The sequence below is a fragment of the Oncorhynchus mykiss genome, chromosome 12, assembly GCF_013265735.2.
Source record: "Oncorhynchus mykiss isolate Arlee chromosome 12, USDA_OmykA_1.1, whole genome shotgun sequence".
NCBI classification, from domain to species: domain Eukaryota; kingdom Metazoa; phylum Chordata; class Actinopteri; order Salmoniformes; family Salmonidae; genus Oncorhynchus; species Oncorhynchus mykiss.
Window position 1 is genome coordinate 72,262,258 of NC_048576.1, and position 16,213 is coordinate 72,278,470.

Sequence of the window (16,213 nt, forward strand, 5' to 3'; positions counted from 1 at the left end):
AAGTAAAAAGTCAGAACACAGTTTGTGGTCAACAGGGGGCCCTGTTTCCTCGAATAAGAATGGAATCTAGCAAATATTTTTAAAAAAACGTCATGCCAGAGACCAGGCCACATCATGATTCGTGTCCCCAACACTCAAGAAATCACTGATGCTGGCCAGGGAACAAGTCATACATCTTAAGCTGTACTCATTTAGATGTGGACTTTTTTTTACATCTAAATATTCCTTAAGGGTGAGCATATTTTAAATGTCATTATTTGCAAGATGGCTAACTAGCTAGTTTGCTATCTAGCTGTTAGCTACACCGCTAACAGTCATGTACTGTAGCTAGCTCTCTTGCATCTCCCGCCCTACATATTGATAACTAGTTTGCTAGCTAACGTTACTGTAGAAAAATGTAGATTCTCTACTAGTGTACGTTATCTTTGACAAGCATGTAACTGTAAACTGTATAGCCATGGCTATCTAGCAATCACATTGCATACTGTTTGTGTTAAGAATGTCAATATCTTTCTCGTGCCAGATCGGTTAGTCTAATTTAGTTAAGCTAGCCTACCTAGGTTGAGGTATTTGTTCGACCTAGACGCTAACTAGCTAGCTACAAATGTCAGTGGGTATCGAACATTTCCTCTGACGTTATGGGGCTAACTTGTGATAATGTACACTATATAACGTTCGTCCAGGATCAACTCTCCCAACTACTGTACTGTAGATTTGTATATTCAGACTCGTTGTCAGTCGTAAGCAGACTCACTTTAGCTAGTTAGATTTTTATCTTCTCGAAATATTGACCGATTACTTTTAACTAACTAGCTTGTGAAGACGACAGACAGGAAGTTCAAGGCATGACGAATTTTAAAGCCATGGGTTTTCGAGGCTGTCGTATGCTTTGTTGAATCAGTAGCACGTGAAGCCTGAAAAGTACTTTTCACCTGTTTAACGTTATACAAATTGATGATGTGAATTGTTTCGTCTTTATTTGAGTAGTTAATGAGTGAGTAACTTAATGAAAATGTATGTTTGGACGTATTCTTAAGGCCTACGACAAAAACGCTTGACAATAATACAATTATACTCAGAGTAGGCCTAAAACATGTTAACTAGAAAGGTAACTAACTTTTTTTTATGACATATTGTGTTGACAGAGACCAGGACCTAAAGAAACAGGTGAACATGTCAATCCTGTGTCAGGACCGAAGCAGTCGCTGGCAGGATATTCAGAATGGGCTGCAGTTCATCCAGTGAGTATGATCAGGACTCCCCAGTTCAAGTCCGTGTACCCAGGGAATGCAGATTGGTTGAGCGCATAGGGAAATCAGGCTACAGAGCTGTTGTCAGCCACCAATGGATGGTCTTGGGGGAAGAGAATTACAATTAATTTTCGCAGCAGACAGCCTAAGTGTTTGCGTAGTGGTAACTGCCTGGAACTGTACAACAAGTCAGATGTTGTTTAGCAATTTCTGGATCTTGTGCCTTAATGTGAGTAATATTGAAATTTTATTATTTGGGAAAAGATTACTCCATGAAGCCCTTGAATGGCGTAACACTTGAATATGCTCATGTTTTCAGTGTCAACGGAAGGAGATCTAAGTTTGAACTTGTTTGTTTCTAGGTCAACTCTGCCCTATCCTGGAACTCAGGAACGATATGAGGTGATTATGCAATCAAGCCAAATGGCAGCACCTACATTTATTTATTTATATATATATATATATATGAAGCTCAGAATGCACCTCATATTTTGGTATTTATTTAGAAGTTGAATTTGTTTTTTCAGGTGTTCATTCAGGACCTTGTGAAGAATCTGTTTGGTGAAGGAAATGACGTGTTCAATGAAGGGGAATGGATGCGATCTATAGAAATGTACACTGAGGCCTTGAGCATAGCAGAATATGCAGATTCGGAAGACATCAGTGTACCTACTGGAACGTTGGAAAAGCTGTATGCCAATCGAGCTGCTGCTTACTTGAACGTTGTACCGGTAAGTCAGGGTTAAGAAAGTGGTGTGTTTTGTCTTACATTTATGAATGATGTATTATTTCTCTATTTATTTTTTGTTCAAATAGTGGTATAATTTGGGAATTTTATTTCAGGGTCTGCATGATGAAGCACTAGTAGACTGTGAGAAAGCTCTTCAATTGAATGAGGGAAACCATAGAGCTCTTTATAGGAAAGCCAGAGCCTTGAAAGAGATGGGCAGGCATAAAGAGGCCTATGAGACTGTAGCAAAGTGCTCCCTTGCAGTGCCTCAGGTGAGACCGCAGAGGAAATATACCATGTGGTAAGGTTTTGTAGATTGTTCCTTTTATTGTCTTAAGTTCATAATCCTTATTGTCAATATGTGATTGTTTTTTCAGGATCCCAATGTCATAGGATTGACTCAGGACCTGGCCAAAATGTTGGGATTGAAAATCCGTAAAGCCTATGTCAGGAGTAAGGTGAGAGTGTACTGTGTTGAGTATGAAATATGGCACATAGGCTACTTCAGTATGTGGCTTAGTATCTAACCTTGAGACATTTCTTTCAACAGCCTGCCTTAAATGTTTTGCCTGGATCGAGCTATTCAGGTGCATCCAATGACAAGGTAAAGGGAATTCCATTTCTTTGTGTGAATCTGCACACAATACAGATTACTTGCACCAAATGAACATGGTGTACCAGCAAGTAAAGATGTTAAGAGCATTCTTTTTTATTTGTTTCAGTCTCATGGATCTACATCTGTGGAAGATATAGAAATTGGTAAGATATTCTGTGATTTAGTTTGAGTAATTTACTTAAAGGCCCAGTGCAGTCAAATGTGGTTTCCCTGTGTTTTGAATACACTGAGTATACAAAATATTAAGAACACCTGCTCGTTACATGACAGACTGACCAGGTAAATCCAGGTGAAAGCTATGATCCCTTATTGATGTCACTTGTTAAATCCACTTCAATCAGTGTATATGAAGGGGAGGAGACTGGTTAAAGAAGAATTTAACCACAGGAGGTTGGTGGCACCTTAATTGGGTAGGACGGGGTTGTGGTAATGGTTGGAGTGGAGTGAGTGGAATGATAGAAACCATGTGTTTGATGCCATTCCATTAGCGCCGTTCCAGCCATTATGATGAGCCGTCCTCCCCTCAGCAGCCGCCATTGTTTTTAAGCCTTGAGACGATCGAGACATGGATTGTGAATGTGTTCCATTCAGAGGGTGAATGGGGAAGACAAAATATTTAAGACCCTTTGAACAAGGTATGGTAGTAGGTGCCAGGCTCACCGGTTTGTGTGAAGAACTGCAACGCTGCTGGGTCTTTCACGCTCAATAGTTTCCTGTGTATCAAGAATGTTCCACCACCCAAAGGACATCCAGCCAACTTGACACAACTGTGGGAAGCCTTGGAGTCAACATGGGCCAACATCCCTGTGGAATGCTTTCGATACCTTGTAGAGTCCATGCCCTGACGAATTGAGGCCCCTTCTGTTCTAAGGACAGAAGGGGGGGTGTGCAACTCAATATTAGGAAGGTGTTCCTAATGTTTGGTTTACTCAGTGTATATTTCTACTATGAGGTTGGAATAATACTGTGAAATGGTGTACATTATAATGCCCTTTTAGTGTAAGAGCTGTTTGAAAAGACCGCCTGAAATTTCAGGCTATTTTGGTGGCATGGAATTTTGGCCTACCTTGCTAAATTAGTTAATAGACCAATAGATGGGTTGGCTGACATCACGTAAGTGATGCACTGCATTGACGTGGCTGGAAGGCGTGCGTTATGATTCTGAACAGTCAGATGGATAGTAACAACTGACAAGAAGCTGTCATGTATGGAATTGTAGTAAGCTCGCTTCAACTCGTTGTATATTGTTATTGATACCATGTCTTGTTTTGACTCATGTCTATGTTGATATGGCAAACAAAACGCATCGTACAACAATTTCAAAGATTTTACGGAGTTACTGTTCATATAAAGGAAATCAGTAAATTGAAATAAATAAATTGGGCCCTAATCTATGGATTTCACATGACTGGGCAGGGGTGCGGCCAGGGGAGGCTCTGGGAGGACATAGGCCCACCCACTGGGGAGCCAGACCCAGCCAATGGGGAGCCAGCCCCCCCGTGAACATTAATGCAGTCGGCACACTTCCTCAACTTGAGACATCTGTGGCATTGTGTTGTGACACAACATGGCCTTTTGTCCCCGGCACAAGCTTCTTGATATGCCACATCTGTCAGATGGATGGATTATCTTGGCAAAGGAGAAATGCTCATTAACAAGCATGTAAACAAATTTGTGAGAAACTTTTTGTGCATATGGAACATTTCTGGGATTTTTTTATTTCCGCTCATGAAACACAAACTTTACATGTTGCATGTTATATATTTGTTCAGTGTATTTGAGACAACAATTGCTCATTGTGCAAATGTATTTCTTTTCAATTAACATTTCGTGACAAAATAAGCCAACCCTGTCTGTTTTGCCCCATAGTTGCGCACGTGTCAGTTTTGTTGATAAACAACCAACACGTCCATAAGAGAGAGAGATCCAAACCTCTGCCAATAACAGCTTTCTTTTTCCATTTCCACTCTCCACTCAGACAGTCTTAGCAAAATATCTTACTTGAGAAATTGCTCTTTGTGAATAGGTTATTTTTAAATTGTTTAACTCATTTTAATTGAAAACAATCACAGTAAGTTACTTAGTTGTTTCCTAGAAATGATTTGATGAGAGAAAAACGGCTGCATTGGACCTTTTTAAATGTGGAAGGTCTTGTTGCTAAAAAATTATGTTTGCACTTTCCAAATTCCCACCTGTGTTGTAGAAGTGAATCAGCCCCCTCAGGAAACTGACGGTCCAGACCCAGCCCCCCCAAGCCATGACCCATTGGCAGCAATGAAGGTGCACCCCCCTCGGAATGAGAGACTAGAAACTGAATCCCCCCCTGTCAGCATCATCCCTTCAGTATCGCCTGTTGAGGTTCACACCCCAGAGCCCAATCATGTTCCGGTGCCCCTGCTTATGCCCATTTCCAAGCCCATGCATACGTTGGTCAATGGTGCCAGAGCCAGCCCTACCCAGTCTTATCATTTGCCAATGCAAAAGTCTCACCCGGACTTCGATGCGGAAATTATTGGAGATGACCTGGATGATCTGCTGGACCAAGCTGGCCCCGGGCCCACAGAATCTCCCATGGTACGTTCATGGGAGATTGCTGCTAATGTAGGAAAACCTTTTTTAAAATGTTAAAAATTTTTTGCATTCAATTATAGTTTAAAAAAATCTGTTTTTGTTTTAAATTTGGCCTTTTCACTATCATGTTAAAACAATATCTAATGTAGAGTGTATTGTTCTCTCTCTAGGTCATTCCCACCATGAAGGGCCCTATCCCTTTTCCAACCAGTGCCCCCTCAAATGCCATGTCTAGTCCTTTCCTTATGCCATCTCACATGAACCCTTTTATGCATGTGACATCACAGTGCACAGTGACTCTGCCTCCTCCCTACCACAAGCCACAAGCCAGTGGGTACTCTTTAGGTCTGGACACCTTCGGGGTCTCCTCTCCATTGGACTCACTGGACAGTCTCTCCATGTCAGAGCCTCAGACAGGTATGCAAGGAGTTGCATACAGCCAGTTTAACGGTAATACCTCTCGAATGTGTTGAACATTTGTTATTATCCTTATGTCTTATATCTGGGGCGGCACGTAGCCTAGCGCTTGAGAGCCAATAACCAGTAAGCTGGTTCGAAAATCTGTCCCTATGCCCTAGAGCAAGGCACTTAAACTGAATTGCTCTGGATAAGAGCGTCTGCTAAATGACTAAAATGTAAATAACGTCTTATTGAATAATGAAATCTCAATTGCTAACAAATTTGGATTTTGACAAAACAATCAACTGAAATTAGATTTTTTTTGTTATTTACTTTTCATAAACGTTTTGTCAATGTTGTCTCTGATGTATTTTTCTCCCCCCCCCCCCCAAAAAAAAAATCTAGGATATAGTCAGCATCCATTCATGCAGGTGAGTCTAGCTAGTCTAGTCTTCATGTCCCACTGATATTTTCACAACAGTGCCTTGTGTTTTATATGTTTTTAGTTTTTCTTGTCAATTTTTTTAAATAAATAATGATATTTGTTCCCCCTCCAGTTGACTGACCATGATAAGCCAATGGGAATGGCCCTGGGGATGCCGGATGTAACCCCCCTCCCTGCTGTTGTGGATCTGGCCAAAAATCCCCTGGCTGATACTCATGAATTCAAACAGGCATGCTCAAACTGCTATGTCAAAACTGGTAAGAACATGCTTTATGTAATATAAACGCAACATGCAACAATTTCAAAGATTTTACCGAGTTACAGTTCATATAAGGAAATCAGTCAATTGAAATCAATGATTTAGGCCCTAATCTATGGATTGCACATGACTGGGCAGGGGTTTATTTCAGCTCATGAAACATGGGATCTACACGTAAAGTGACATAGCAGTTTGAGCATGCCTTTTGCCTTTTTATATTTTTGTTCAGTGTATATGATTGTCTGTTTTGCTTATTGTGCAACATCTAAGAGTATGAAACTGTGTTGATAAATGGGTATGGGACATGATAATTATTGTATGTGAAAGCTCATGTTGATATCCTATCACTAGGGCTTGGAGTGTTGGATTTCACACTCTATACCGAAGAGCACAAATGCAAGAAGGACATATTACTTGGAAGGATAAAAAATCAACCAGACAAGTCATGGAAGCTGATCAGACCCAGACCGACAAAATCCCAGTATGTTGGGCCATACTACATCTGCAAAGGTAAGCCTTGAAAATACTACTACTCTAATACTACTACTCCAATGTGCTTCATGGTCCGTCTGTCCCAGTGTTCAGCTGCCTATGGAGATGTATTAACTAAAACGATGATCTTGTAGATGTCGCCATTGGAGAGGGGTGCAGGTACCCTGGTCACTGCACATTTGCCTACTGCCAAGAGGAGATTGATGTTTGGTCCCTGGAGCGCAAAGGCTTCATCTGCAGAGACTTTCTCTTTGATCCATTTGGGCCCACCAGTAAGATCAATCTGACTGTCCCGAAGATCCTACAGGAGCATCACGGAATATTCATGTTCCTCTGTGGAGTAAGTTGGGCTTTTTAATGTAAGAAATTGTGACGTGTTCCTCCTGGAATGGGGTGCCTTCATTGATAAGTTCCTGAGTCTGTCTTATTGTCTTATTGCATTGCCATTGTTGTGTTAGAGCAGCAAGGGTACACAACTCTGGTTCTTGAGTGCTGCAGTGGCTTTGCCTTTTCATCAGCCCAGAGTAATAGTGTGTGTGTGTGTGTGGACCCTAGACAATCAATTTAAGTGTCAGGGAGAAATGAAAACCAGCAGGACTGAGGACATCTGACTGGAGTGGAGCACCACTGTGTTATAGAGAGAACTTTTGACTTGAGGTTCCGCTGATGTAACCTGACTGTAACCACATCCTGTGTCCTCATTCTTCTCATGAGCAATAGAATTCCACGGAACAATGATGCTGAGACTACCATTTTTTTTATTTTTTTTTAAGTATGCCAAACAAAAACCAATGATTACAAAGTTAAACCATACAAATCTATGCATTAGGACAACTTTTAACACTTTTCCACTGATAAAAAATCGAATTAAACATTTACTTGAAGATACAAAGTTTGGTAACAGAATGACGGTTTGTTGTTTTTTTGTCATCATTCTGTTACCGTGGAATTACACTAACGTTGACTGTCACATTACTGCCTCTGGTATAAGCGTCAGTTTTATGAGTGGGAGTTGTGCCCTTTATTAAAACCTCTACTCTGTGTACAGTGTCTTGTAAGACTTGTCCATCCCTCTAATGTATCGTATCTGATCACCAGGTGTGTTTTGATCACAAACCCAGAATAATCAGCAAAACCAATAAGGACAACCCATCTCTTTGCTCTCACCCCGTGACAAAACATGCCTTTGAAGATCAGAAGTAAGCCATTTCACTTGTTTACACATGCTGAGACGGATGCAGAGGTTTTTAAGTGAATTAAGCAGCGGTCTACTTTGTAAGTGATGGTTTGTGGCTGACCGCTCTGGTTCCTTTAGTAATTAAGCCCACTAGTGTATATTGTAACATGATTCTATGCCCTGCACAGTGGGGTTGTGAACTTGATGAGTTGTTGTGCTTTCAGGTGCCTGGTCCACATTCTGAGGGAGAACACTGTGCGCTACTCCAAAATCCGTCCGTACAGTCCGCAGAACCAGATGGACATCTGTCGGCATGAGGTGCGCTACGGCTGCGTGCGGGAAGACGAGTGCTTCTATGCCCACAGCCTGATCGAGCTGAAGGTGTGGATGATGCAGCACCAGCTAGGTAAGCCCTTACCACCTATTAAAGGTGCCTTCAAATAGCATCTAATCAAAGAATGTTATTGGTAATTCAACAAGATTACTTTTCCCAGTTGTAAGAGGTGCCGACAGACATGGCACCTCTGCTTCTAGCTCCTAAGCAACTTTGTAGTATTTAGTTTGTGTTATTTCTTACATTATTAGCCCAGAACGTTTTTTTGTGTTATTACATACAGCCGAAAAAGTATTTTAAGGACCTTCTGGTAACTTTTGTGGGTTTTCTAAGTGAACATCCCTCTTAACTCTTTGCAATCTGTTTATGATCATATAGGCATCACTCCTGAAAATATAGTCCATGAGGCCAATAGGTTTTGGAACATGGAGGCAGGCTCCCAAGGAACCCTGGTAAACAGTCATTGTACACAACACCAAATTCAGAACATGCTTTATTTCCTAAATGTATTTCTAATGTTCATTTGACTGCAGATTTTCCACATGACCTGACACAAACCATTTATTTTGTGTCATTCCAGCAATTCACCACACCACTGAAGAGGTTTGGACCCCCAAATCTGAAGATGCAGTTTGTGTGTGGGCAGTGTTGGAGAAACGGCCAAGTTAGTGAGGCAGACAAGAACAAGAAGTACTGCACTGCCAAAGCCAGGCATTCGTGAGTAGTTCTTTCCCCTGAAACCATTTCAGGACAATTTGAATAATGAGCCTGGTCAGCATAGTGAATTTCATCTGACCTGTGTTGCAGGTGGTCAAAAGACAAACGAGTGGTGCTGGTGAGTTCCATCGAACGCAAGAAGTGGACAACGATCCGCCCTCTCCCAACAAAGAAGCCCATCCCGTCTCAGTTTGAGGTAGGCCTAGGAGGGCTGAAAATGCTCCCAGAGCAACTGGTCTGACCACATACTCAGCTGACTCGTATGGGAATCTCTGAGAGAATCATGTTTTGTCCTCGTGTAAAGTGCTCATGTTTTGTTTGTGTTTTACTTACAGATTTGTATGCACGTGTCTACTGGCAAAAAGTGCCAGTACATCGGAAACTGCACGTTTGCACACAGCACAGAGGAAAGGGACCTGTGGACATACATGAAAGAGAACAACAGTGAGTTTGTTACAGATGGACCGTAGTTTTTGTACAGCAGTTCATGCCTATGTGATGTACAGTAAATATATTATGACTAATACAAACTTAATCAGATACTAAATTGTGTGTGTCCATTTAGTTCCTGACATGGAGCAACTGTATGAGCACTGGCTGCAGTCTCAGAAGCCTGGCTGGAGCGAGGATGCCTCCAACAGCTCCATCAAGGAGAACGGGAAGCAGATCCACATGCCCACAGACTATGCTGAGGAGATGGTAAGCAATCTCTGTTTTAACCACACCCAGTTGGTTATATGACCATCAACATGCTGTAAGTGACCACAAACCTTCAACATGCTAATATCATCTTGATGATATCTGTTATGCTAGACTGGCAACCACTGTTGGCTTTGTGGTAAGAACTGCAACAGTGACAGGCAGTGGCAGCAGCACATCACTTCAGAAAAACACAGAGAGAAAGTGTTTAACTCTGAAGACGATCAGAACTGCTGGCAGTATCGCTTCCCCACTGGCACCTTCAGAGTTTGCGAGAGGTAAGGTTTCTATGCTAATTCAATGTTTATCTAGGTCACTGGTGCCTAATTTGATTACTGGAAATGGTATTATTGGTGACTGACATTTCTGATACTGCACCCATTTCCACAGATACCTTAAAGGCACTTGCACAGAGGAGGAGTTGTGTAAACTGGCTCATGGAAACGAAGAACTAAAGGAATGGACGGAGCGCAGGGAGTTCCTTTTGATGAAACTGGCCAAAGCCAGAAAAGACCATCTTATAGCCCCAAATGACAATGACTTTGGCAAATATAGTTTTCTGCTTAAAGACATAAAGTAATGATTTGATGACAATGATTATGTTGGGATGCAATATATTTTGCAGTGTTAAGTAAAAGAGGTACAGGTTCAGGTAAGCCTTTGGGAGGATCTAGTCTGTACCATTAAGAGGAGAGATGCAGATCACAGCTTGATTTTAATGGGAAGTACACTGTTGGCCATGTGCTCCAAATAATCATAGCGGTGTTCCTTTTATCACAGATAAAGAGATGCACCATTGCCTTTTACGTAACGTAGCAATCATTGACGCGTCACAAGGATCGCTTGTCATAAAATGGATTGATGTCCTGCTCAGAGAAGCCAAAGCAGGGGTAGACACCATCAGAACAGCTCTTATGTCGAAAGGTCACAAAAAAGGCTTGTTTTTGTATTTGAGTTTTTAAGAAAGGTTCCTTTTTGTTTTATACGATTCAGAAGTCTGAAGATTGGAATGTTTTGAAATGGAATTATGCATCCTTTCAAAAATTATGTTCACGTAGGTCTTTTTCATTATTTCCATAATTTGTTGCATTTATGCCTGTTGGTTTTGGAATATGCCAACCAACCAAAATAAAATCTTGATTTCTTGTTGCAAGTATTGATTTTGTACTTTCATTAGGGTAGCAGCCTAAAAAATGTAGGTTGACATTCTATGCAATGTGCTTAGTTGTCATGAAGTCTAAAATGGAAGACATTTTGCAAAGTTTAATCAGTGGTAGGATGGATACAATGGTTTGTGGAATGACAATAGTCGAGTTCCTGCCTGACGACATTGCAGATGCATGCCAGATCTTACAACTCCTGGATAGGTGTCAGCTAAACACAAAATGGGCAATTCCTCTGCCCAGGCGTTGCTGACACCGGCCAGATCTTACAACGCCTGGATAGGTATTTTACGTACCAGCTAACCACACACGATATATACAGAAGTATGGACACCCCTTCACATTTGTGTATTTGACTATTTCAACCATACCCGTAGCTGACAGGTGTGTAAAATCAAGCACAAAGCCATATTATCTACATAGGTAAACATTGGCAGTCTTACTGAAGAGCTCAGTGACTTTCAACGTGGCACTGTCATAGGATGCCACCTTTCCAACAAGTCAGTCAAATTTCTGTCCTGCTAGAGCTGCCCCAGTCAACTGTAAGTGCTGTTATTGTGAAGTGGAAATGTCTAGGAGCAACAATGGCTCAGCCGCAAAGTAGTAGGCCACACTAACTCACAGAACAGGATCAACGAGTGCTGAAGCGCATAGATTTTTTTTTAACGTGCTATCTTGCAACACTAACTACCAAGTTCCAAACGGCCTCTGGAAGCAATGTCAGCACAAGAACTGTTCGTCGGGAGCTTCATAAAATGGGTTTCCATGGCCGAGCAGCCGCACACAAGCCTAAGATCACCACGCACAATGCCAAGCGTCAGAAGGAGTGGTGTAAAGCTCACCGCCATTGGACTCTGGAGCAGTGGAAACTTGTTCTCTGGAGTGATTAATCACGCGTCACCACCTAACAGTCCGACTGACAAATCTGGGCTCGGCGGGTCCCAGGAGAACACTCCCTTGCCCGAAAACATAGTGTTAACTGTAAAGGCTTGGTGGAGGAATAATGGTCTGTGGCTGTTTTCATGGTTCAGGTTAGGCCCCTTAGTTCCAGTGAAGGAAAATATTAATGCTACAGCATACAATGACATTCTAGGCAATTCTTTGCTTCCAACTTTGTGGCAACCGTTTGGGGAAGGCCCTTCCCTGTTTCAGCATGACATTGCCCTCATGCACAAAGCAATGTCCATGGTTTGTTGAGATTGGTGTGAAAGAACTTGACTGACCTGCACAGAGCCCTGATCTCAATCCCATCAAATACCTTTGGAATGAATTGTGAACGCCGACTGCGAGTCAGGCCTAACATCAATGCCCGACCTCACGAATACACTTGTGGCTGAATGGAAGCAAGTCCCCGCAGCAATGTTCCAACATCTAGTGGAAAGCCTTCACAGAAGAGAGGAGGCTATTATAGCAGCAAAGTGGGGACCAACTCCACATTAAAGCCCATGATTTTGGAATGAGATGTTCGACAAGCAGGTGTCCACATAATTTTGGTCATGTTGTAGCAACCTGTCAGTCAATACCATTGGTTGACGCATGCCATGTCTTGAGCAGGGGAATGTGACCCATGTGATATACAGGGCCTATAGAAAGTCTCTACACCCTCCTTGGATTTCTTCAAATGTATTGTATTACAAAGTGGGTTGAAAATGGATTTGTTTTTTGTCTATGATCTACATAAAATAATGTGGAAGACAAATTATAACATTGACAGATGAATGAAAAATAAAAAAACAAATACACACTTCCGTTCAAAAGTTTGGGGTCAATGAGAAATGTTGTTGTTTTTGAAAGAAGAGCGTCCATTTTTAAAATAGCATCAACTTGTTCAGAAATACAGTGTAGTCATTGTTAATGTTGTGAGTGACTTTTGTAGCTGATTTTTTAATGGAATATCTACATAGGCGTACAGAGGCCCATTATCGGCAACCATCACTCCTGTGTTCCAATGGCACGTTGTGTCAGCTAATCCGAGTTTATCAGTTTAAAAAGCCAATTGATCATTACATCAAATCAAATTTTAGTTGTCACAAGTGCCGAATACGACAGTAACATTACAGTGAAATGCTTACTTACAAGCCCTTAACCAACAATGCAGTTTTAAGAAAATATCTACAAAAAAAGTAAGAGAAAAGAAAAACTAATAATTAAAGAGCAGCAGTAAATAACAATAGCGGGGCTGTATATACGGGGGTACCAGTTCAGAGTCAATGTGCGGGGGCAACGGTATCGAGGTATTTATGTACATGCAGGTAGGGTTATTAAAGTGTCAATGCATAGATAACAGAAAGTAGCAACAGCGGGGGGGGGGGGGGTGTTGTGAGCCATAACCAGCCTTTCAATGCATTTCATGGCTACAAAGTGCTACGGGTCAGTAGTCATTTAGGCAGGTTACCTTAGTGTTATTGGGCACAGGGACTATGGTGGTCTGCTTGAAACATGTTGGTATTACGGACTCAGAGGTTGAAAATGTCAGTGAAGACACTTGCCGGTTAGTCAGTGCATGCTCGGAGTACACCTCCTGGTAATCCATCAGGCCCAGCGGCCTTGTGAATGTTGACCTGTTTAAAGGTCTTACATCGGCTGCGGAGAGCTTAATCACACAGTCATCAGTACCAGCTGATGCTCTCATGCATGTTTCAATGTTACTTGCCTCGAAGTGCGCATAGAAGTTATTTAGCTCGTCTGGTAGTTCGTCTGGTCTAGCTCGTCTGGTAGCTCGTCTGTAGTCTGTAGTAGTTTGCAAGCTCTAACACATCCAACGAGCGTCGGAACCGGTGTAGTACAATTCGATCTTAGTCCTGTATTGACGCTTTGCCTGTTTGATGGTTCGTCGGAGGGCATAACGGGATTTCTTATAAGCTTCCGGGTTAGAGTCCTGCTCCTTGAAAGTGGCAGCTCTACACTTTAGCTCGTTGCGAATGTTGCCTGTAATCCATGGCTTCTGGTTGGGGTATGTACGTACAGTCACTGTGGGGACGACGTCCTCGATGCACTTATTGATAAAGCCTGTGACTGATGTGGTGTTCTCCTCAATGCTATCGGAAGAATCCCGGAACATATTCCAGTCTGTGCTAGGAAAACAGTCCTGTAGTTCAGCATCTGCTTTATCTGTCCACTTTTTTATAGCCCGAGTCACAGGTGCTTCCTGCTTTCATTTTTGCTTGTAAGAAGTAATCAGGAGGATAGAGTTATGGTCAGATTTGCCAAATGGAGGGCAAGGGAGAGCTTTGTACGCGTCTCTGTGTGTGGAGTAAAGGTGGTCCAGATTTTTTTCCCTCTGGTTGCACTTTTCACATGCTGATAGAAATTTGTTAAAACTGATTTAAGTTTCCCTGCAGTAATGTCACCAGCCACCAGGAGCGCAACCACTGGATGAGTGTTTTCCTGTTTGCCTATGGCGGAATACAGCTCATTGAGTGCGGTTTTAGTTTTAACTTCGCTCTGTGGTGGTATGTAGACAGCAATGAAAAATACAGATTAAAACTCTAGGTAGATATTGTGGTCTACAGTTTATCATGAGATACTCTACCTCAGGAGGGAAAACTTTGAGACTTCCTTAGATATTGTGCTCCAGCTGTTGTTTACATAAATGCATAGGCACCACCCTGTGTCTTACCAGAGGTTGCTGTTCTGTCTTGCCGATAGTGTTTAACCCACCAGTTGTAGGTTCCCTAATGTCGTCGTTCAGCCACGACTCGGTGCAACATAAGATAGTACCGTTTTTAATGTCCCGTTGGTAGGATATAAACTCCAAAAAAAAGAAACCTCCTCTCACTGTCAATTGCGTATATTTTCAGCAAACTTAACATGTATGAACATAAAAAGATTAAACAACTGAGACATAAACTGAACAAGTTATACAGACATGTGACTAACAGAAATGGAATAATGTTAGTCTGAACAAAGGGTGTGTGGGGGGGGGGGGGGGGGGGGGGGGGGAATCAAAAGTAACAGTCAGTATCTGGTGTGGCCACCAGCTACATTAAGTACTGCAGTGCATCTCCTCCTCATGGACTGCACCAGATTTGCCAGTTCTTGCTGTGAGATGTTACCCCACTCTTCCACCAAGGCACCTGCAAGTTCCCGAACATTTCTAGGGGGATAATGGGCCTCTGTACGCCTATGTAGATATTCTATAAAAAATCTGCCGATTCCAGCTACAATAGTCATTTACAACAATAACAATGTCTACACTGTTTTTCTGATCAAACAAGGACATTTTTAAGTGTCCCCAAACTTTTGAACGGTAGTGCACATTTTAGATACAGTGCATTCGGAAAGTATTCAGACCCCTTGAATATTTCCACATTTTTTTACATTTCAGCCTTATTCTAAAACGTATTAAGTATTTTATTAAAAAATATATTTAAAAAAAAAATCACATTTACATAAGAATTCAGACCCTTTACTCAGTACTTTGTTGAAGCACCTTTGGCAGCGATTACAGCCTCGAGTCTTCTTGGGTATGATGCTACAAGCCTGCATTCGGGGAGTTTCTCCCATTCTTCTCTGTCAGGTTGGATGGGGAGTGTCACTGAACAGCAATTTTCAGGTCTCCAGAGATGTTCGATCGGGTTGGAGTCCGGGCTCTGGCTGGGCCACTGAAGGACATTCAGAAACTTGTCCCGAAGCCACTCCTGTGTTGTCTTGTCTGTGTGCTTAAGGTCAATGTTCTGTTGGAAGGTGAACCTTCGCCCCAGTCTGAGGTCCTGAGTGCTCTGGAGTAGGTTTTCATTAAGGATCTCTTTGTACTTTGCGCCAAGCGGGCTGTTGTGCCTTTTACTGAGGAATAGCTTCTGTCTGGCCACTCTACCATAAAGGCCTGATTGGTGGAGTGCTGCAGAGATGGCCGTTCTTCTGGAAGGTTCTCCCATTTCAACAGAGGAACTATGGAGCTCTGTCAGAGTGACCATCGAGTTCTTGGTCACCTCCCTGACCAAGACCCTTCTCTCCTGACTGCTCAGTTTGGCCAGGCGGCCAGCTATAGGAAGTGTCAATGTGGTTCCAAACTTCTTCCATTTAAGAATGATGGCAGCCACTGTGTTCTTGGGGACCTTCAATGCTGCAGAAATATTTTTGTTTTTGATATGCACTTCTTCTTCTATGATATAATGGCAGTCAGCAAACCAATGTTAAAGGTGCATGCCCCCACCTTCTGTGCTGGAGTGTGGTCAATCACCGTTTGCAACATTTCTAAATCGTCCTACCTTGCTTCCCCTCTGGAACGCTGCTGCTACTCTCTGTTATTATCTATGTATAGTCACTTTAATAACTCTACCCTTATGTACATATTACCGGTGCCCCTGCACATTGACTCTGTACCAGTACCACCTGTATATAGCACTGCTATTGTTATTT

General features: G+C 42.2%; 1 protein-coding gene across 6 annotated transcripts; it reads left to right on the forward strand.

Annotated features, from left to right (window-relative positions):
- The first annotated feature begins 63 nt into the window (after positions 1-63).
- Positions 64-10,845, forward strand: LOC110538251 (zinc finger CCCH domain-containing protein 7A). Of its 6 annotated transcripts, none has more exons than XM_021624955.2 (23): positions 64-232; positions 1,146-1,241; positions 1,613-1,652; positions 1,778-1,981; positions 2,094-2,252; positions 2,358-2,438; positions 2,531-2,584; positions 2,703-2,739; positions 4,800-5,197; positions 5,338-5,617; positions 5,972-5,997; positions 6,124-6,268; positions 6,622-6,780; positions 6,897-7,102; positions 7,861-7,961; positions 8,164-8,345; positions 8,652-8,725; positions 8,854-8,990; positions 9,081-9,186; positions 9,326-9,434; positions 9,556-9,689; positions 9,804-9,967; positions 10,080-10,845. In XM_021624955.2, the coding sequence occupies exons 2-23, from the start codon at positions 1,174-1,176 to the stop codon at positions 10,267-10,269; spliced, it is 3,054 nt and encodes a 1,017-aa protein (XP_021480630.2). In that variant the 5' UTR covers positions 64-232; positions 1,146-1,173; the 3' UTR covers positions 10,270-10,845. The 6 variants fall into 6 exon arrangements, with proteins under 6 accessions (XP_021480630.2, XP_021480634.2, XP_021480633.2 ...); XM_021624959.2 differs by having other exon boundaries at positions 5,338-5,584; XM_021624958.2 differs by having other exon boundaries at positions 4,800-5,170.
- The last annotated feature ends 5,368 nt before the right edge of the window (positions 10,846-16,213 follow it).

Bases quoted from the DNA above. Each gene is read 5' to 3' on its own strand.
- LOC110538251 (XM_021624955.2), top strand. From the start codon at position 1,174: ATGTCAATCCTGTGTCAGGACCGAAGCAGTCGCTGGCAGGATATTCAG. The intron at 6,781-6,896 runs GTAAGCCTTGAA...ATGATCTTGTAG, and splicing joins GCCATACTACATCTGCAAAG to ATGTCGCCATTGGAGAGGGG. The intron at 9,690-9,803 runs GTAAGCAATCTC...CTGTTATGCTAG, and splicing joins CAGACTATGCTGAGGAGATG to ACTGGCAACCACTGTTGGCT.